At 31.1% G+C, this 21,883-nt stretch overlaps 2 protein-coding genes and 1 long non-coding RNA gene across 4 annotated transcripts; 1 reads left to right on the top strand and 2 right to left on the bottom strand.

Moving 5' to 3' along the window:
- Nucleotides 1-2,346: 2,346 nt before the first annotated feature.
- Nucleotides 2,347-10,246, top strand: LOC108334149 (syntaxin-132). Of its 2 annotated transcripts, none has more exons than XM_017569813.2 (13): nucleotides 2,347-3,023; nucleotides 3,569-3,682; nucleotides 3,925-3,981; nucleotides 4,056-4,104; nucleotides 4,583-4,671; nucleotides 4,771-4,844; nucleotides 4,931-4,973; nucleotides 5,057-5,117; nucleotides 5,241-5,266; nucleotides 5,349-5,426; nucleotides 5,791-5,871; nucleotides 5,961-6,026; nucleotides 9,881-10,246. In XM_017569813.2, the coding sequence occupies exons 1-13, from the start codon at nucleotides 3,006-3,008 to the stop codon at nucleotides 10,040-10,042; spliced, it is 918 nt and encodes a 305-aa protein (XP_017425302.2). In that variant the 5' UTR covers nucleotides 2,347-3,005; the 3' UTR covers nucleotides 10,043-10,246. The 2 variants fall into 2 exon arrangements, with proteins under 2 accessions (XP_017425302.2, XP_017425301.1); XM_017569812.2 differs by lacking the exon at nucleotides 9,881-10,246 and adding an exon at nucleotides 6,137-6,489 and having other exon boundaries at nucleotides 2,352-3,023.
- Nucleotides 10,247-12,124: 1,878 nt separating this feature from the next.
- Nucleotides 12,125-13,326, bottom strand: LOC128194725 (uncharacterized). The gene is made up of 2 exons (XR_008246067.1): nucleotides 13,158-13,326; nucleotides 12,125-13,006 (listed from the first exon to the last, which is right to left on the bottom strand). It is a non-coding gene; the product is annotated as an uncharacterized LOC128194725 (long non-coding RNA).
- Nucleotides 13,327-14,093: 767 nt separating this feature from the next.
- LOC108333410 (MYB-like transcription factor ETC1) lies at nucleotides 14,094-15,444 on the bottom strand. The gene is made up of 3 exons (XM_017568841.2): nucleotides 15,312-15,444; nucleotides 14,518-14,605; nucleotides 14,094-14,426 (listed from the first exon to the last, which is right to left on the bottom strand). Exons 1-3 carry the CDS (start codon nucleotides 15,358-15,360, stop codon nucleotides 14,336-14,338), a joined length of 228 nt encoding a protein of 75 aa, XP_017424330.1. The 5' UTR covers nucleotides 15,361-15,444; the 3' UTR covers nucleotides 14,094-14,335.
- Nucleotides 15,445-21,883: the final 6,439 nt, after the last annotated feature.

Below are 21,883 nucleotides of genomic sequence, written 5' to 3' on the forward strand. Positions count from 1 at the left end.
AGCCGGTCCTGAACGACCGTTTATGCGATAAACCGACATTACTCTAGGATGGTGGAATGGTCGGTCAGATGACAGCGTGTGAAGTGAATTTCTACATGAGCAGCCGCCCTCCCATGCTGTTAAGAGTAAGATGGTAGAAACGCTGGTGGTTGGTCGAGTCTCGGGATTACTACCTGATCGGCCGGTCCATACGGTACATATATCATGGATTTTAAGTTTTAAGGTTAAGGGTATTTTAATAATTTTCATTATTAAAACTAAAAAAAAAGAAAAAATCTCAAACCCTTACTCACCTCTCTCATTCCTCTCAACCCTTTCTCTTTCATCTCTCTCACTCCAACTTTTTTTCTGTCATCCCTACTGTAGCTCCAATTGAAAAAAATCAGAAACACTTGCCTAACCCTAATTCACCTTGTGCACTTATCCAATTTGTTTCTCTCTCATCTCCATACTCTCCCTCACCCACACACAATAACCCGTGACACCGCAATTTGTTACTCTTGCTCTGTTCGTTCATTTGTTTTCCACTTTAATAACAAAATTATTGATGATGTTGATTTTTGATTGGAGAATTGTGTTATATATTTTCCCTTCTTATTATTATTATATTTCATTTTTAAATATGACAGAAAAAATGTTGGAGCAAGAGAAATGAGATGAAAGACAAAGGGTTGAGAGGAATGAGAGAGGTCAGTAAGAGTTTGGAGGTTTTTTTTTTTAGTTTTGATAATGAAAATTATTAAAATACCCTTAACCTTAAAACTTAGAATCCATGATATAAGAGTATTTTTTGTATACTAAAACCCATTACACATTGTTAAAATGTACCAACTGAAAAACAGACGTGTTAGCAAACCCATATATATATATATATATATATATATATATATATATATATATAATTATTGGTATATTTATTTTTTATTATGTGAGATATGTGCTTAACTCTAAGTTAGGTATGAGCTTAAAACAGAAAATCTTTGAAAATGATGAATATGACTTTCTACCAAAACTAATCATCCATAAACCTGATAAATATTTTACATGAAAAAAAAATATTAAACATTATTATCAAACTTCTGGTTTAGAGATGAATAATGAAATGTTTAATTGCATCTTTTTAAGGAAAAATGCACTTGATAAAACATATTTCTCTAATAATGGTATCATGTGCCAAACCTCTGAATAAAGGTGCTCACAAGTCAAAAGTCATGGAATCTCAAGCATACAACGGAGACAAGTTTTCATTTTTGTTTTAAAATTTAAGTAACAATACAGTGAGATATATTCACATTTATTTTATAAATTGTACGAGTAAAATAATTATAAAAAATGAATTTTTATATTTATAAAATAAAAAATGGTATGAAATGAATTAAAAAAATTTATGTATGTCAAATTATTATTAATTAAAAAAATTGTTGTTTGAATCTAAAAACTCACAAAATAGGAAAAAAGTGATGTTGATTCCGCATTCATTGCAGAGGTTTCAGGTTGTCCAAAAGCCAAACCATAATCTATAAGTCAATTTTCACATATTATTGGTCACTCTTTTTCCTCCTCCAACTAGCCCTTTACACTGTGTAATACCTCTTTCCTTTAACTTCAACATATACGCAATATGTAAAAGATTATTTTTCTTAAAAATACATTATCGATAAACAAGAGCAAGAAAGGTTTTTTCATAAAAATTATTTGAGTCAATACTCTGATAGTTCTTTCAAACATAACAATATAGTCAAATGATATTGTAAAAACTTGCGTAGTTAAACGTTTGAGTAAATTGAGTCCTTAGATAAGTCCCGAAAATCAAAAGATATTTAAAGAGATATTTATTGGCAGAATTCTTATACCAATTAACTTGGTTTGATACAGAATATTTTATAATTAACTTCATTAATAACTGAAATTTGTGGAAGGAAAAATAACTTTCTATTTACAGATTTTGAAATTGAAATACTTGTTTAAAGTTCCATGCAAGTCTACTTTCGTTTTACAATGAATTTTGAAAGGGAATTATATCATTAGTAAATTGTAAATTTTATTTATATTTTTAAAAAGATTAAATTGTTAAGACCGAGATGATCAATTTAAAATTTATAAATAAATTAAAAAGTAAACGATAGACAATGCGAATACGGAAATGGAGGCATTTATTGTTTTTAAAGAAATTTTTTAAACATAAAAGAAAAGAAAGAACAAAAACAATCTAGTAGCGCACTATTGTTTTAAATGCGGGCCCCAGTTCACAATGTCACTGAAGGGCAAATATGTAAGTTCAGCGACCATTTTCTTTTTTAATTTTTAAAAAGTATAGGTAGATCTTTATTCCCAAATTAGAAATTGTAACCTCTCAAACCGCAATTCTTCCACCACCACCAACCAGGGCGGCACCGGCGACCCCAACAGTGGCAAAACAAACCGCACATCACCCAAATTCCGCCACTGCCGACGACAAACCCTCCACGGCCTCAAATCGCACTTCTCCCACCTTCTTCCCAACATCCACCACGGCGTCACCGGCGACTCCAACAGTGGCAAAATAAACCTTCACTTTCTTTTGGATTTAGAAATTCTAGATTTCCTTCAAGCGGCTTCTAAATCCCCTTCCCACGCTTCACTCTAAGTTCCCTTCTCATTTTCACTCTCAGTTTTGAAATTCCCATCTGATTTCACTTTTTTCTTTTCCTTTTGTGGTTTATTCCTCTAACGTTTTTGTCCTTTTGTGGTTTATGCCTTTACCGTTTTTGCCCTTTCGTTGTTTCTTGCTTTACCGTTTTTACCCTTTCACACATAATCACATTTTGCCACCTCACGGTTGTCAAGAGGAGAGTCAAAATAACATCTCCCAAAACAAAACAAAATGCATTGTGAGAGACTTCGTGGGTTGCCCTGCCTTGCTTCGCTGTCGTTTCGCCGGCCAAAGACACAACAATTATTGCCGTTTCACTGTCTGCTTTGGACATCTCTTTCTTCTCTCCAACAGTTTGATTTGACAATTCACGATGAACGACCTTCTCACTGTAAGTTGATATCTGTAATTCCCTCTTTCGATTCCAAAATTCGATTTTGATAACTGGGTCTTGTAGTTCTGTTGCTAAACTTATTTTCTAATTTTCTGCCATCACTGTGTCAGATTCATACTCTGTTTCATTTCATTTCATTTTATCTTTCTTTAAAAAAAACGACATTAAGAGGTGCCCAAAATTTTGCCTTGGATTCTAGTGGGATACGAATAGGAATCAACATGTTCTGACATTGTAAGCCGTAAAATTCAGTTCATCGCTGAATCACTATATGGCTAGTGAAAATTTCCGAAAGGCGGTGTCTTGCATTAACTCAGATCATAGCTAATCCCCAATTAGATTTCAGGTTGTTATTTTGTTTGTGGCATAACTTTTGGTTTTGGATTTATTCTGATAGTGATTCTGTTTCGTTTTGTTACTGTTAATTAATTTGAAACGGGTTATGTTTAGTACAATGTTGTTGTGTTATAAGATCAAAGTCTAAGGGTAGTTTTGTTTTTCTTTTTACTACTGTCATTATTATTTGACATTCTTTCTTGCAGGATTCATTTGTTGGTGAAGCTAGTAATGGCCAGCCTTCTAGAGAAAGTGACATTGAAATGGGACAGGTTCCGAGAAGTAACTCTGATATGGGAATGGAAGCTTTTAATAAGCAGGTACACAATGTACACGCTTTTTAAAATTTTAGAGCATTTGACTATTTAAGATAGCAATTTATTACCTAAGATGTTATAGGGTTTTTTGTTGTGCGGATATTATTTTAGAATAGGCTGGAAGTCCAAAAAATATCGTTGTCCAAGGGGACAATGGAACTGATAAGTTTTTCTGTTTCCATAGTTAACTTTTTCTTCATGTATTAATATCCTACATGTACTGATATTCTTTGTTTCGATATTAGATCCATGAGGCTGATAAACAGATCGATAAGTTGGCGGTGCTACTTCAAAAGCTAAAGGTATTCATTATCTTCATCGTTTGTTACTTTCCAGCAGCAAGATCTCATTTATAAGCTAAAATTACTTCTTGCAGGAAGCTAATGAGGAATCGAAAGCTGTTACAAAAGCATCTGCCATGAAAGGTGTGTTACAATGCTGTTATTTTTGTGGTTACATCAAGTGCAATGTTTTTTTGTTTCTAATTGAAATCATCAATTTTGAATCAGTTGTAAGATTTTCTGGTAGGCACATGACAATTTTTTTTAATATACTGCATTTGTTGCTAATATTAAAATTTGATGCTCTTTAGAACAATGAATAGAATATGTTACTAAAGCATGTGTTATTAAGCGTGTGTTACAATGCAATGATATACTTTAGTTGAACCATCCATTTTGAATTTCGTTGTAAGGATTTTTTGTATTGGAGCTGAAATTATATTAACTTGGGCTTGTCAGGCTGCTATAGCCAGACAGACACATGGTAAATTGTCTTTCTCACAACAATGGCAAGTTACATAAATATTTATGCTTCAAATTGAATATTTTTGATATACTTCTTTTGGAATTTACAATATATGCGAACAAAACTTAATAGTGTAACCTATAACATTACTTTCAGGCATCAAGAAAAGGATGGAGAAAGATATTGATGAAGTTGGGAAGATTGCTCATGGTGTTAAAACAAAGATTGAGGCTATAAACAGAGATGTATTGAGCTATTGGCTGAATATTGTTTTATTGGATGTCAATTTACTGTAAAATTTCAGAAAGTATGATAGTTATTTGATCATGAATTGTTTTGTGCAGAACCTATCTAATAGACAAAAGCCTGGCTGTGAGAAAGGAACGGGTATTGACAGAGCAAGAATGAATATGACAAAGTAAGTTGATTGTACACATTTTCATCATTGTACTTGATAAAAGGACCCAGAAAACTGAATTATTTTACTTTTCCATGAAACCACAGTTCCTTGACTAAAAAATTCAAGGATCTCATGACAGAGTTCCAGGTATGTTTAGTTTTTAACACCTAACAGCAGAAGCTGTTTTTCCATTTTCTTGTCTGTCTTCTCATCAATGTGTTGTGTTTTAGACTCTTAGACAAAGAATACAAGATGAATATCGTGAGGTTGTGGAGAGAAGAGTTATAACAGGTTTGAACATTTCATCCCTGTGGTACACTTGGCAGTACCATTGTTTCTTATTATTATTTTAGACTTGTATATTATAAAGTGTTTAATGGTGTTCACTTTGTGATTTCTTGATTTGATTTACAGTTACTGGGACTAGGCCAGATGATGAGGTGAGCTTAACTCATGAGTTGTGATTTGGGATATTCACTACCTATAAATTTTGTTGTAATTGGTCATCATTGACTATGATAGACTATTGATCGCCTGATAGAAACTGGAAACAGTGAGCAAATCTTCCAGAGAGCAATCCTAGAAGCAGGCCGAGGACAGGTACTTGGTTTGTGATATTTAACTGTAGTTTGTCTTTTCCTCTTGAAAAGTTCAATATAGTACGTTATCTTTTCTGTCTTCCTTTTTTCTTGGATAAAGTGGGTTTGTTTAATACCTGGAAGAAAGGCTTAGTCGAAAATTAATTCATGATTGAATCGGTATATCTTATTCTATTTACACTAACTTTATGTAGTAAAGTGAGGTTTCACATTTTCATCTCATGGCCAAAGATGATAAATTTTTTTTTTCAGGAGTTGGGGAAGGGTAGTCAAACATTTCAATTGTTTCATTTTGGAAACTTGCAGTTGTGATTTCACTTCACTTGTGTGGAGGATTAAAACATAAGAAAACCTGGATTTTGCAGGTAGTGAACACAGTAGAAGAAATTCAGGAGAGACATGATGCTGTGAAAGAGATTGAGAAAAAACTTCTTGATTTACACCAGGTTTGCCTACACGAAGATCTCAGTCTTAAATATTTAATCTAGCCGTAATGATAGCATATCATGTCTAACACTATTTTACTATTTATCAGATTTACCTTGACATGGCAGTCTTAGTTGATGCTCAAGGAGAAATTCTAGATAACATTGAAAGTCAGGTTTGTTCACTCTGCGCCTCTCACACCCTTAATGTTGTGTTTGTATGCATGTGTATGTCGAATACAGGGCATATTTAGTTTGATTTTGCGTTAATGAGAGGCTTGTTCAGGTCAACAACGCAGTCGATCATGTCCAGAGAGGGACAAGTGCACTTCAAAATGCTAAGAAACTCCAGAAGAACTCACGAAAATGGATGTGCATTGCCATCATTATACTGTTGATAATAGTAGCTATCATAGTTGTGGGTGTTCTCAAACCTTGGAAGAGTAGCTAGGGTTCTTGAGTGTGTGGCCCTGTACCTTTTGTCCATAACATATGCATTTGTGTCAAAAGGACATCTTAGAGCGGGATTTTTATAAGCCTTCTTATTTTGTATGATCGAGATGCTTGTTTTGTGTGGTGTGACTGATTTCTCTATACATTCATTGTCGTGTCTCACGATATAAATTCATATTCTTTGTAGCCCTCAAAGCTTTATCAGGGTATTGTGTTTCCTTGTATTATTCTATAAAGCTGTTTTTCCTGTCATTGTCTAGTTGTAATCTTGCATTGATATTCTTCTTGGAAAGAAAGCACATCCTTAGAGAACATTCATTAGTACTTCCTAGTTCCCATTTTTGTCAGCTGGTTTAAGATAGTGCACCTCGGTAGTTTACCAAAATACAAGGTTGTCCTAACAATTTTATTAGCGTACGTAATAATAACCTTTGTATAAACGTGAGAGTAATGAAGAGTTCCATTTTAGCATGGACCATGTAATTTCGTTGCTAGGGCTGAGTCAAGGTGCAAATAGTTTGGTGAATACCTGTGGAAATGTTTCTGCTGATCTTATGCTTCACGTAATGTCAGTGAGGTATTTCCAAAATAAAGGTTCACTTTCTGATATCTTTGCTTCAATTCACCAACTTTTTTTGTTGTGACAAGTTTCACTTTCCACATTTTAATTTTCAACATATCCAAATATTTACACTACCATCAGTTCTTACCCCAATTCTTTGTAGTGTATCTTCATCTTATTTTTCCTCATATAACAATAAGCATAATTTTATTATTATTATGGTTGTAGGCACTTACGTGGATATCCAATATACATTATCCTCTATATCTATAAATTATAAAGTTATCTAGCTACTGTGAACCTTTTCACATTCAATTTCAATGAGATTTTATTTTCTCAAACAATTATGAATTACGTTCCTCCTCTGAACAGCTATTTTTGTTGTTATTAGGAAAAATATCCTAGGATTTTTCTTCGTATTTTATCCTTATTTGAATTTCTTTACCTCTTCATGGTTTATTTATCTTTCCTTGATTCCATCATTTTTTTTATTCAAACTATTTTGTCTTTTATACCAACCTGTTTTTCATTTTAATTTCATAAAAATAAATCATCTTTGTCCCTTTTCATTTCGATACTATTTTAATTGATTTATCACTATTTTATTTTTTTAATGTTTACTTATTTGGTTTCCTAACCTAGTTTTAATTTATTTTATGATCTTGACCACATTGTTTATGCCTCGAAACTAATTAAAACGTATTCATTATTGAACTTTAATTATTTTTATTTATTAACAATTATTATATTTGGATATATTTAATATTTTACTATAAACAAATTTATTTATTTTTATTGATTTGATTTACTTTAATTAATTCATATTGTCATCTTTTATGTTAAATAATTATTATAATTATTGAGTGAGTACTCAATGGTTGAATGTTGATTCTATTACCTGATGATAATCCATTATTATAAAATATTATATGCATAATGGATATAGTAGAAAATCAACTATTATATCATAAAATATTTTAAAACATATAATAAATTATGATAATCAATTATTATATTATAAGATATTATCTATAAATATTTGAAAGATATAATAAAATTTAATAATTAATTATTATAAATATTTCAGAGATATTTTATATTATTTTAGAGATATTTTATAATATCTTATAAGGCAGTAGAATAATAATAAACATTATATATTGAATTCGACCTATTGCAATGAATATATCAATATGAATTTTATTTGAATTTCAAAAGAAAATGCATCTGTTAGAATTCTTAGTTAGCTCTTGAACTCTACTTGATCATCTACTAACTTATTTTCAATTGCTAAGAGTTATAATTTGAGAAAGTGATAACATCATTATTTTACTACCTTTTCCCTTCTTATGCATATTAATAAGCTAAGTACGAGGTATACCAAAAGTTGAGGGTGAAAGTGAAATAGGGTACTTTCCCTACATATTGCTTTATGCCTTTTAGTTTTACGAGCAGTACGTTTGGGGAGGATTTGAGAAATGGAGTACATGAAAGAAAAAGGTGAGTGGAAACATATGAAAAAATACAGTAAAAAATTAAACATATTTAGGTAAAGAGAAATGAAAAATAAATATGGTAAAAATAGAAATAGGAAGTGAAAATAAAGAAGCCCTTTTGTAATGTGTTTGGGTGTATTAGGCTGATGAATGGATCGAGGGATTACTAGGTGGGATTGATTAGGATTAGGGATAAATTTTTTTCTTGATGTTTGAATTATACTTTCTATAATATAAATTTTAAATTGCTTTCATTGTGAAGAAATATCATAAAAAATCATAATTTTTCATCAAATGTTTATTATTATAAAAACTCTTAAACTTTCTACTAGTTTCTTTTCACTGTTTTTAGCACAAAACTTACATGATATTGTAGGTATTATTGTTCAATCATATGTATAGTTTTATCTTCTTGGTGCACAAAAACAAAACTTTAAGTATAATTGGAAACAGTACCTAAGCACCTACTACCATTTTTTCCCCCTTTTTTCAATTCTACCTATCCAAATCCCACAATATGTGAGTTTATTTTTCTTCTTTTTATTCCACCTATCTGAATAAGCAAAAACAAACTTCACCTTTTGGATTATTTTTATCTATTCAAACAAAACTTTTTATCTCTTTATATTTGGGTAATTTTCACAATCGTTATTAGCTCTTTTCTCATTCAAACAGAGTTTTAGATATTTAGATTGTGGCCTGTAAGTACGAGAAGGTTAAAAATCATTACATTACTAAGAAACAGAAAACTTGAATTATACAAATCTTTTACTCTTGGTGCTTTTTAATCTCTACTAAAAGAACCAATATATTGTGGCCTCAGATTTCTACATGAATGTACAAAACCTACTTATGATCTCGTAATTGATTTTTTGAGCTTACACTCTGGCCATTCAAAGTTTCATCTTATAACCATGACATTTTAAATATTTATATTTACCAGTGTATAGACGTGCCTCTTTTTTCGGTTCCTATCTTTTTATATATATTAGCATCCTAAAAACATTTCGTAAAAATCAAAAGGCACCAAATGCACTAAAATTGATGTGCGGAACAAGTTAGTTGTGTGAGTAGCTACATCATATTATATGTTAAAGTATGACTATTGTGTACATTTCGTGCGTGTTGAGCCTTGAATACTTTACCAACTTTGTTTACTTGTGCAGAGAATTGTTCCTCCCATTACTTTATACCAGTTATGCATAAAGTGCCAATGTGAATACATTGATTTAAATAATTTTTAATAGATTTATTAAAGCAATTTAATAAAACTACTGCCAGAGAAGATATAACTAATATTGACATGTTTTTCAATTATTTCCTATCAAACCTATTTATAATCATATTAACTATTTACAGTGGAGGAACTAATTCGCACCAGTAGCATTTCTATGTTTATTGTTTGGAAAGAATAATGTAACTATTGCATCAATTGCAAAAGATTTGAGCTACTAGGAAAGGATTTATTATTTCGGACAGCTAATAATGTCTTTTTAAAATGCCATTCTGTAATGAACAGGTGACAAACGCAACTGATCATGTGAGACTGGGTAACGACGCTCTCCAAACTGCAAAAAGTTTGCAAAAGAAATCAAGAAAATGCATGATGATTTCCATTATATTGCTCCTGGCCATTGCCCTCATCATCGTTCTCGCTGTTTTGAAACCATGGAAGAAGTAACCAGAGGAGAGGAAAGTAATTTTATTGCTTAGTTATAAAGAACAGAACTATATATATTTCACATTTAATTTTCTTTTAAGTGCATGAAAACCCTGAATTGTTACAGTAGTTACTTTGATTGTAGTACTTCTACATTGTCAAATTGGCTTTTAGTGTACGCTTGCTCGGCTAATACATAATAGGTTGTCCACTATTTTTCTTTAACACAGAATCATGGGTAAGAGCTTTTATTCATTACTTTTTCGTAAATAAAGCAACTCAAACATTTCCCAATACATCACTCTGATTAGCCAGCTACCAAACTTCAGTTAAATCTACCCATATTTAACTACCAATACTAAAGTTAGCTGGTTGTGTAATTATTGGTTAAATAGGTACATTAGTTGATATATTGTAAGTATCTGAGGTGATGTGTGAGAGGTGTAAATGACTAGTACTATTCTTCTTCATGGGTAAACAAATGATTGATTTGATTTCAGGAGTATTAGCATGGGTAATGCATTCAAAAGATGAGTATGCAAACATGTGAGGTAAGCTTGAATAGTTGAATTCTGTTAAATTAGTCATTGATTTTATAATGAGCAATGGTTGGGAATTATTAATCTTGTGGTCGCAATTACTGTTTAGAAACACTGGCTTAGTGGTGGAGCTTCTTTAGGGTAGAGGGGGAAGCTGTTATACCATCATTGCTCCTAACTTATCACCTCTTCCATGTTGATATTAACAAGTCATAGTATACACAATCTCATTGTCAATTGATGTATAACTGATGTCAGAGATAAAATAGTCTCATAGGCAACATAAGTTAGCTTAGAGGCAAGGAAAACCAGGAATCCCCCTACTTTCATACTGGCTGTTTCTTTTTTCTTTTTAGTTAATAAGACTAACTTAAGAACTTCCATGGACTCCATCTTTCTGTCTTGAAAAGATAAAGGGATTTCCATCTTTGGAATCACTGTAGCTTCCTTACAGCAGAATACCCCTCTAATGTAAGCAAATAAGGGTGTACACTCCCATAAATTCGAGTAGATAAAGTTCATGATGCACTTTAAAAGAAGATGAAGAGTAAACAAAAACAAGAATGTAAGTATATGTTCATATGTTCTTATTATGACTTCTGAAGCCGAGAATTGTTCAATGTCTTCAAATTGAACCTGCCTTCTTCTAACTGTTAGTTATTTTTCTTTTATATACTTATCCATCTAGAGCTCATCATTTCCCCAAAAAAAATTCGGCACTAATTTAACTTTTTAATCATGTAAGGTACTTGTCCTCATTAATTCTTAGAATACTTTGAAATCTTGACAACTTTACCCCTTATTGTCCCCATAGCTGGAATATCATGGGAACTTTTGTCAGCAAAGCATCTAGACCTCAAGGAAAATAATTGCCAAGAAAATTCTCAAATCAGAAACAATAGGAGGTAGAGAATTTCAACAATCACAGTTATCTTAATCATCCTCACAGTGTTTAAAAAGACCATGTAGCTATTGCATGTTTGTCGCCAAGAGAATAGAACTTCAGTATCCATTCGGCTTGACACTAGATAGGCAATGGAGTTATGGACTACACTTGAGTTTGATATTTTCATATAGCTAAAGATTACACTAAAAGGATATACGGGAAAACTGGAAAACTCCAAGCTACTATTACCCACCACTCACCAAATGGTCCTAATTTCAACTGTCCATTCTTACCCATTGCATTTTGTTTCCAGCTAAATGGCAACATATTTCACTTACATTTTTTTTCTTATAAGTTTCATCATTACATTAAAATTTCTTAAACAGAAAGATCTACATTTGTTTCAATTAGGTATGTTGTCAAGAAGCGTATATATTCAAGTTTTCGGAACTTCATATCTCTCCTTGACAATATAGTGAGATATGTAAGCAGAAAATCATGTTCTGTATAGCCATTTGGATTTCAAGAAAAGGAAATCCTAATTCTTTAAGTTTATAATATCTTGGGGTCATTATGACTTCCAAGGTTGGATTTTTCACAGTATACAGTTTATTTGTTACCATGATATTTAGTAGGCGTTCAGCACATGAAGCGACATGAATAATGCTATTTAAGACAGCAATGTGAATATTATCTAACAATCAATACCATAAAACCATGTTAAGCAGATACTCCTTTTGATAAGGGACCGGAAGATAGCACGCAACAAACAACCATATGTCAAACATCAACCAGCCAATATCCAATATTTGAATTCACTCATTGAAATCATAAAGATCCACAATTTCTATAAATAACAGACAGGGGGCAATAGAAACTCAATGTTCGTCATCTGAAGAAGCAGACAATACCTGCAATCCAGTACAGCGAGAGCAATCTAATATAGCATGAACAAACTCAGACATCTAACATGTTAGGATTTATGATGGCACAGCCCAGAAATTCCCGTTTGCAAAAGGGAAATGTGATTTTGACAAAACAAACGTTGACCTTTAAGTTTAAAAAAGTAATATACGTGTAGATTTTGACAAAACAAACGTTGAACTTTAAATTTCAAAAAGTAATATACGTGTAGATGAATTCAAAAAGTCATGTATAACCAATAATGATTTCCAATTAGTTGATAATATAAAACTCATGTCTATTAAACTAAGAAAAAAACATTTTACAGATTTGAAAATTTCATACTAAATTTCATAAAAGAACTCGCATTTAAGAAACAATTTTTCAAACAAACCTTCTGTGCTTACCAATCTGACATTTAACAAAACCCATTTCTGCAAAGTGAAGATTATCCAACACCAAATTTGGAAAAGCTAACCCATATTCCACGGTTTAGGGTTCTCAACCGACCTTTCCTGTTCTAAAATCTCTCTCTGTCTCATGTATATAAAGGAGCTCTTAGAAGTTAACTCCCGTGAAAATTATCCGAAAGCCTTATATAAACCTATAGAGTAATTGACGAGAACCAGAATTTCCTGAACAGCATACGAACTAGATCTAGTTCGATTTCAAGGTTAGTAAAACAAAGGTAAAGTGAATTTGCAGAATCCACAGGAAGAGAAACACTAAATTTAGAAAAAGTAGATTTGTTGGAAGGATCAGAAAACGATACGATAAACGAAACAAAAGAAGACAAAGCTGTGTATACCTTGAAAAACACGAATTTCATGTTTGGTCAGAAATTTTGTTGCGAGATGCTTGACGGCGAATCAGCTCCCAACTTCTCACCTCATCCACTCAGATCGCCTTCTCTTCGTGCTTGAAATTGAACGATAGAGAGAGAAAGAAAGAAAGGGATAGTTCATTTTAAATTTTGTTGTTTGTACCATTCTTTATTGTCTTAATATATTATATATTATCACTTTACTATTTTATATTGAAATAAAAATAAATAAATAGTAGTATGGTGCTCATAATTATTTGTAGACGCATTATTTTAAATACTGCTAAGACAATTATTTCTGTTTATTCTTCATCCACTGCATTTTAGCGTCTACAAAATATGTGATGTGACAATTTAAAGAAAAACTTATAATCTTAATTTTGACCATTTATGATATATAATATGAAATTCCTGAGCAGTAATTTTTCAGACATACTTATTATTGTTAGCTAAAATTGATTAAAATTACAAATTTTAATGAATCTCACCTATTATTTAATTTTTTTTTTCTGATTTTACATGATAAGTTTTAACAAATGTATATGAAAAAAAAAGTTTTAGGTAAAACTATTGTTTTGAGCTGTATGTAAAATCATATTTATCCACTAACACCTTTTCTTTTAGGTGTGTTACATTCAATCCTATAACGAACGATGTGGGACCTAATGCCACCACCCGTTCTAAATATATAAATGAGAAGATGATTTAATCTTCATCTAACGCTTCAAAAAAACAAGTGGTGCTTCTTAGTTAGAGTTAGATTTTGATAGATGATATGCGAGAATGAGACACCCGAATCCCTATGCAATTTGGTATCAAGAATTGTACTCGTTCAATTAATACACAGAGACACATGATACATAGCCAAAATGGTAAATGAATAAGAAAGACAAACGAAGAAAGTGAACGCCACTAATGCGATTCAGATAAGACCAACCACCAAGTAACATTTGAAGATGGAAAACTATTACACAAACAAGCTTTTATAGTTGCAGTTTCTTTCTTTTATAGCCAATACAAATACAGATACCTATAAATAAATAAGACCAACTTTAATTCAGTTTATGTCCCACAAAATCACTCCCACAACTTAACACTAATGTTGCACCCAAAATCTTGTTGCTCATCCTACACTGAACACCAATATGTAGTACTCTGCCACTTCATTTACTAGAACTCGAGAGTCTCGAAGTCCAATACTTCTCTATTTCGTCTGCTGTTCTTCCAGGAATTCTTCCAGCAATCAAAGACCACCTAAAAAGAAACACATTGTTTTTACAAGCTCCATCTGCACACTGCTTAAAAGGGTAAGATTCAAAGCATGTTAACAAGAAAATTTTCTCACCTTTTCCCAACCAGTTTATACATCCTGATTATAAGAGTTTCCTCATCTTCAGAAAATTCAACCTTGGAAGATCCACGCTTCCCTGAATCTAAACAGATTTTATCATCTTTCACTAAAAAACCATGCAGAGAAAAGTAGAGCTAACTACCAAATTTTTCGTTAGGCACTGTCAACTCTTAGAGACTCAAATTGTTATCACTTGATACGCGTAAGCACTATATATTCTTTTAACATATTCATATATGATGATTGTAGTAGTTTCCACTTTTCCACAACCATATGCATGTCAATTAATAATTGGGTGTCTGTCATAAACTCTAGAGTGTGTTTAACTACCTTTTTCCAGCAAAAGTTGTCTTTTTTCACATTCTTTATTATTATTGTTATCAGAAATTATTAAAAGTTATAATTTTTTTCAATTTCCAACTTCAGAAGTGTACACCAGACAGTGTGCTATTAACTCTCACATGCAACTTAGAAAAGTTAGCAATATGAAATTAGGTTCCAAAAGTAGTTGGTGTTCCATGAGAAAAGACTAAAAGAGTGACCCACAAGAAGCACTGGAGTGGAAAAAACTGCAAAGATTAATGGGTGTGTGTACTCTCAAGTTTGCAGGTTTAACAAGAGACATAACATACATAGCCAACAACTACCCTCCTAGTATCATTATTCCAGCAAATAAAGTGTAAAATGAAATTAATATCATTAAAAATGCATTGAAATATTTGTTTTGCATGAAGCAACATCTGAAAAAGTTGGTAGATAGAGTGTAGAATAATGATGTATATACATACCAGAAGAATGTGAAGAAGTTTGAGTGGAAGAGGTATTGGAGTCAGCCATTGAAGGAGGTGGAGGTTTGAGAGTGGTGGAGGATGAAGTGTGTGTTGAAGAAAAGGAGTTTTGTTGAGAGGTATTAATAGAAGGAGAAGAACAATGGTTGCTGTTGAAGATTTGGGAGGGAGTGGAAAGAAACAGAGAAGAACGGTAGTTGAAGTTGAGGTGGAGGTTGACCATTTAAGTTTAACTTTGTTAGGTAGTTGGACAATTTATTGTTAGTTGAAAACTACTACTTCTGTACTTAGGATATCAGTTAAGTGTAATATTCTCACTGGGACATCTTTTTTTTTAAAAGATTTATCTTTATTTTTTTAAAACTATTTTGATCCTTTATTTTTATAAATAAAAAAAGAAAAAACTTGTATTGATTTAGTTATTTTAAAATAATAATGTTTCCAATTTTATCACAATTTTGAAACTTTTCTGACTGATTTTTATATCATTATATTCACTTTTAGATGTTTGAATAGATACACATAAGTAGTCATGAACACAGTGAAAATCTTCTTACAGGTGAAGCTAATAAATAATGTAGAGATTCAAGAGGGTGAATTGGATCTCATGATAACAATTTATTGTCTCTTTTTGTTTTTTCTGTGTATGAATAGTTCTCTTTTGTTTAAGATAATACTTTTTTATATTGGTGGATTTCTTTTCTAATTAATTAAATATCTCACCAGACGAATTTGATGGAACAAATTTTTATGTTTTGAATGAATAAAAAATGTTCTAAAATTGACATTGCTCTAATTTTGGAAGAAAAAAATTACCCCAAATTTAAAAGAGAAAACTAACTTTTTTAGAAAGATAAAATGTCAAAATGAAACTTAAAAATAAAATAAAAAAATTTGTCAAAATATAATTTATTCTCAAACTCAATAAAAATTATAAATCTTTTTTTATTCAATGAGATTTACTAATAATTTTATATGTTTAGTAAATTTTAACTAATAGTTAAAACATCTTATTGAAAAGTATTAGAAAAACAACATTTTTATTCCTACATAAAAATATTATAAAAAAGTTTACGAGTCTCTTTTATTATTTAACAAACTTCTACTTACATATTAGACTTTAACTAATGTTTCAAATGGTGGAAGGAAATATATTATTCGCCTCATGTATAAGAAAAAAATAAATATACTCGCCTTTTAATTACATTCCGAAATGAGTGTAGTTATAAAGTGTTTTACGCAGACGGAGAAAATTTTAAACATAATCAAGTTAATTTTTTTTATAGAATATTAAAACAGTGATATAAAGATATAAATTTAACAACTACTTGATACCACCGAAAGATTAATTTAATAATAAAATTGTAAAATATAATTATATTTTATATTATAGTATTAAAATGGCTTAATTAAGTTTTAAATTATGATGATTATGAATATTTTTAACTAAGTATTTATTAAATTTATTCATTTATTTATTGAGTATTCAAAAGTTTTATATTTTTAATTGAATATTTTCTGTTTAATCTTCTATATAATCTTAATGATGTAATTATTGTATGATATTATTGTCTTGTTTACTTGTTTCAATGTATTAAATATGTTTCAAAAGTTTTATATCTTTTAATTGAATATTTTCTGTTTAATCTTCTATATAATCTTAATGATGTAATTAATGTATTATATTATTGTCTTGTTTACTTGTTTCAATGTATTAAATATGTGAGGTTTTATTGTTAATATGAAAAAAATATTATAATGTTAGAAAATATCGATTTTGTTGTTAATATAAAACAAAATTACTATTAATTTAAAATTATAAGTAATTTTTATTATTTTTATTGAAAACATAGCAGATAATAAGAATAGTTTCATTAATAATGAAATAATGATAGTCCCTTGTATAGAAGTGAAAGTAATTAATCATAACTATCTTTTTATTTAATATATTTTTAATAAAAATCATTTATCACTATATAATAATATTTTATATTAAAAACATGATTTAATATTTTCTTACTATATAAATAAACAAGATAATGAATCAGAATAACAATCAAAAATCAATTAAAAAGTATTTTAAATATTTAATAAATCACAAAAATTTATTAAAAACTGGAAATATATATATTTTTCAAAAGGTTGAAACATAATTAAACTTATTAAAATAATGTTTTACTTATTTTTAGTTTGTTAATGAATTTTTTTAAACAGATTATAGAATATTTTATATTTACTTGGTTGTTAAAATATAAATATTTTCTTAAGTTTTTCTTGCTTATATGCTGTAAAAATATAAATATTTTCTTAAGTTTTTCTTGCTTATAGATAAATAAAAATTTTCAATTATTTTGGACATGAAGTAAATTAACTTTGTCATCGTATTTAAGTATGACAACGTGTTTGCGACAACACAATCTATTCCTGAAAAAATATAATCATATTATGCAGGATACATATTTAATAAATTGTATACTCTTTTTTTATACTACATAAGAAGCGAATTCAACACTTCCTAAACCAACCATTTCTTAATATAAAATATATACATTTAATTTAAATATATGTAAGGACCTGAAAAATAGAGTGTTATAGAGGTGTATTAAAATAATGAGACAGATTATTTTATTTTAAAATAATCTTATAATATAAATAGAATTTTATAAACACTTCTCATTATTCTAAGAACACTTCATCTATCTAGAACTCTATTCCTCAGAGTTCTCTGACTTCTCTCTACAATTTCTTTCTGTTGAGTTATCTGTTCAACGATCAGGAGGTGCCTAGGCGATCCTGGCGTTGAAGGCTTCGTTTTGGACCGATCAATTTCGTGTTCTTCAATTGGTAAGTGGTTTCCACTGTTATTCGTTCTTCACTGGACTGTGAGCATGCATAGTTTTTGCTTTGCATGTGGTTAGTAGTTTCTTTCTTCAATTTCTAGTTAAATTCAAGCTCTAAGAGTTGTTTTCTATCACCAATTGGTGAGTTGTAGGGTTCTGTTGAATTTCCTTGCATTGTAAGGCATTGTCAGAGTATCTCTGTGAGTTGGGCTGTTAATCTCTGAGGTAGGGGAGCTAGAAACTTTGTCTCAATTGGTTCTATGATATGTGTGTATGATAAATTCTGAATTAGTATGTTGTTTTGGGACACTGTTTGTATGCTGAGTAGATTGAATAGTATGTACTGGAATGTGTAATGTATGAAATTGTATTGTGATGTTTATGAATTGGTTTGGATGAACTTATCAGTGGTGATTTAATTGGTTGGTGGTATTTTTATGTGAGAAACATGGTATGGTAGGGTTTAGATAGAAAGTGAAGTGAATTGAGCTTGTTTAGTGTAATTTAGAGGAAGTGAGGTAGTGAATTTGAGTATTAGAGGTCAAGTGGTTTTATGGTCTGCTAGGGCAGTTTAGATAAGTCATATGTGACTTGTGTGAGTCATCAAATTGGTTAAAATCAGGTTCAAAGTGGTAAATTAGAATTTGGGTCTCTAAGTTGATGAAATTGAGGTTTTAGAGTAGGATTTGATGCATAAACACTTTAGATTGATGTTAGGAAGGTCTATAATCACTTAGTCAAGTCTAATTAAGCATATACAATGATCTAGGAGTGTTAGAAGTTGGGAAAATTGAGTAGAATTGGTAAGGGGTGGTTGAGTTGCATAATTCTGCATATTATGCAGACTCGTTGTGCGAATGGATTCGCATAGCGAGTCACCTTGGCGAGGTGCTCTCTGCCAAGGCATTCGCATAGCGAATGGGTGCGCTGTGTGAATGGATTAAGAGGGTTGCTCTCTGTTTGTCGATCAACATAGCGAATCAAATCGCTATGCTACTGGTTAGGGTCTGGAACTATTATTCTTTTTATTCGAACAACGAATGGGTTTCGCTCTACGAATGCTTGAGGAGCATGAGCCACTGTATAAGGTTCTCGCATAGCGAGTTGGGACGTTATGCGAAGGATTTGGGGTCTGATACAATTCACAGTTTATTCGCATAGCGAGTTTAGCCGCTATGCGAGTGGTTATGAGGAGTTGGTCTCTATCTAAGGATTCGCATAGCGAGTTGGGTCGCTGTGCGAGAAGCTTATGGTTTCGCTATGCGAAGGTGTGCGTTGTGCGAGGGGTTCAATTCTAGTTCAATTCTCTTTTGATCTCAAGTTGTTTTAAATGAAACATTGAGTGTTGTATGAAGTAAGTTGAAGTTGTATAATGTAATATCAATGGTTATTGATGTATGTTGTATTTCAAAGTGTAAAGTTCAAAGTATGGTTAATGGACGTAATTCCATGATCCTCAAGGAGATGAGACATGGTGGTGCCCTATGTTGTGATTCAAAGTGAAATCTCTAGTTGAGATTCAAGTAAGTTTAGAATGAATATTGGGGGTTATCCTGAAACTCCAATGGTCTTTCATTCTCAAGTAGAGAGAATTGATCCATGTCGCGAGGATTAACATAAGGTCCTAGTCTTGAGTGCTTCCAGTAGGGCCCAAGGTGAGTGATAACGGACTAAGTCAGTGTAGTGTTATGTGTGAAGAGTTTATGTGATGTGAATGAATAGTATAATTGTATGAAGTTAAATAAATTGATGTATGATTAATCTTTGTTTAAACTAGTTTACCCTGTTGTGTGCTTGTATTTTGTATGTTCTGATGTTATTCTTCTGCAATGATCATCCTTTGGATGTGAGCAACGGGAGAAGAGGTTTCTCTAGAGCAAGCTTTGGATGGAAGTGATGTTGCTGAGTAGTTGGCTTAGCTTAGTAGGCGTTTGTGTATAGTTTTGGAGTATCCTTTAGTATGTATATATAAAGTTTAAATTTATAGTTGTTTTTGGATGACTGTAAAGGTAACACTTTATACTCTAGATGGATAACTGTCATGCATGTAACTTCTCTTTAATATAGTTTATACTATATATTTTGGGATGTTACAATATATACTAATAATAATTGCCTTCAAGATCAAACTTTGGAATCTATTAAAGTTTATGACAAAAAAAAATATTAATAACATTTCTTTTATAAAAAGTTAGATTTTAAATTTAACCAATACTTTAAGACATTAATTGATATTTGCAAAAATTTATAGGGAAAATTTGCTATTCTCATATATGAATAGGCAAAAAATAAATTATTTTATAGTGTAGTAGTCTAATAAAATACAATGTGGTGGTGCAACAATGATAATTTGTAGACTGTGGTGTATCCACCTTCATAATATAACTGATAAAAAAAGATTGTTGTGGTGATAGAAAATACAGTGTATTATAATTAGGTGGGAATTTGTAAAAATAATTTTACGCAATTTTAAATATTTGTAAAATTAGTTTTAACTAAAGATTAAGGTAAGTATATGTTAAAAATCATAATCAAAGTCTTTATTCACGTCGAAGTGAGTTGTTTAATTGAAAGGTCATCGTTTTATTTTTTTTATGATTAAGTCGTATCAGTCACCTCTTAATTTACTTTGTGATCTTCTTAACTTAATTTGAGAATTTATCGATCAAATATGCCAGCAATGACACTTTGGCACTCAAGTTATATATATGGTATGGTAAAAAAATATAATCATAACTAAGTGAATATTTATATCATGTGAATAAGCCTTTTTATATTATTATTATTATGGGTTTTTATCTGAATGAGTATATGTTGACCAGGTCAAATCTATCTTATGTGATATAGTATTGTACTATACCTGACAACCGACCGGCTATCTGACAAACTAATCAGGAAAGGTAAATATCATTAATTGCCAACTAATACGTTTAATGGTCATATTAAATGCGAATATACGCTATTTATGAGTGATTCGCATGTTATATTGCCCAAAAATATATTGCACTAGTGGTTAATCAATGGACTTAGCTGCCACAAGTCCTATAAATATACAATTGGTATCCAGGTACATGGATCATTTTCTATTCTAATAAAATATAGACCTCTTAATGAAACATATTTGACTTAAGCGTCGAAGTGTCTTTTGCAGGTCAACCACCCATCGGAGTGGATTACATTTTCGGAGAGCATTGGACAATAAAAAAAGAGCAGAGCAAAGAAGGACGATCGACCCTCAGACCAATTCAACCGAAATATTTTGGCGCCCACCGTGGGGCAAGCGACATCCCCATGAAACCACGAGGAACCAGATGTGTAGACATGCGCTTGGCCTCGACATTGCTACTTCGAATCAATACCAGGTTTTACAACAAGAGTACAAAATTCCATAATAATTTCTAAAGGCATGTCTTTTGTTTTGAGAACTTTCAGGAACGTTCAGCCCTACATCCAACCTTGTCAGGAAGGTTCAAGTCTTACGCTCAACCTTGTCAGGAACTTTCAGGTCGTGACTTTGTCGGGCGGTAAACTAAAAAGCAGATGAGCACGTGGAATTCTCCGAAAATTGATATTTACATATCATTAAATTTGGGACATGAATCTTGAATTTGTGACATAGCTAACTTAAATGTCGATGTTTCTGTCCATCATTTATTCTTAGTTGCAGCCGCTGAAAGAAATGGTATATACAATTATCTTTCATCAACTGATCCCTAACCTTCATAGCCATGT

This window comes from Vigna angularis, chromosome 11 (assembly GCF_016808095.1).
Source record: "Vigna angularis cultivar LongXiaoDou No.4 chromosome 11, ASM1680809v1, whole genome shotgun sequence".
NCBI lineage: Eukaryota > Viridiplantae > Streptophyta > Magnoliopsida > Fabales > Fabaceae > Vigna > Vigna angularis.

Bases quoted from the DNA above. Each gene is read 5' to 3' on its own strand.
- LOC108333410 (XM_017568841.2), bottom strand. From the start codon at position 15,360: ATGGCTGACTCCAATACCTCTTCCACTCAAACTTCTTCACATTCTTCT. The intron at 14,606-15,311 runs GTATGTATATAC...AAATCTGTTTAG, and splicing joins AACTTCTTCACATTCTTCTG to ATTCAGGGAAGCGTGGATCT. The intron at 14,427-14,517 runs GTGAGAAAATTT...GTTTCTTTTTAG, and splicing joins TATAAACTGGTTGGGAAAAG to GTGGTCTTTGATTGCTGGAA.
- LOC108334149 (XM_017569812.2), top strand. The intron at 4,105-4,582 runs GTGTGTTACAAT...CATTACTTTCAG, and splicing joins AAAAGCATCTGCCATGAAAG to GCATCAAGAAAAGGATGGAG. The intron at 4,845-4,930 runs GTAAGTTGATTG...ATGAAACCACAG, and splicing joins GCAAGAATGAATATGACAAA to TTCCTTGACTAAAAAATTCA.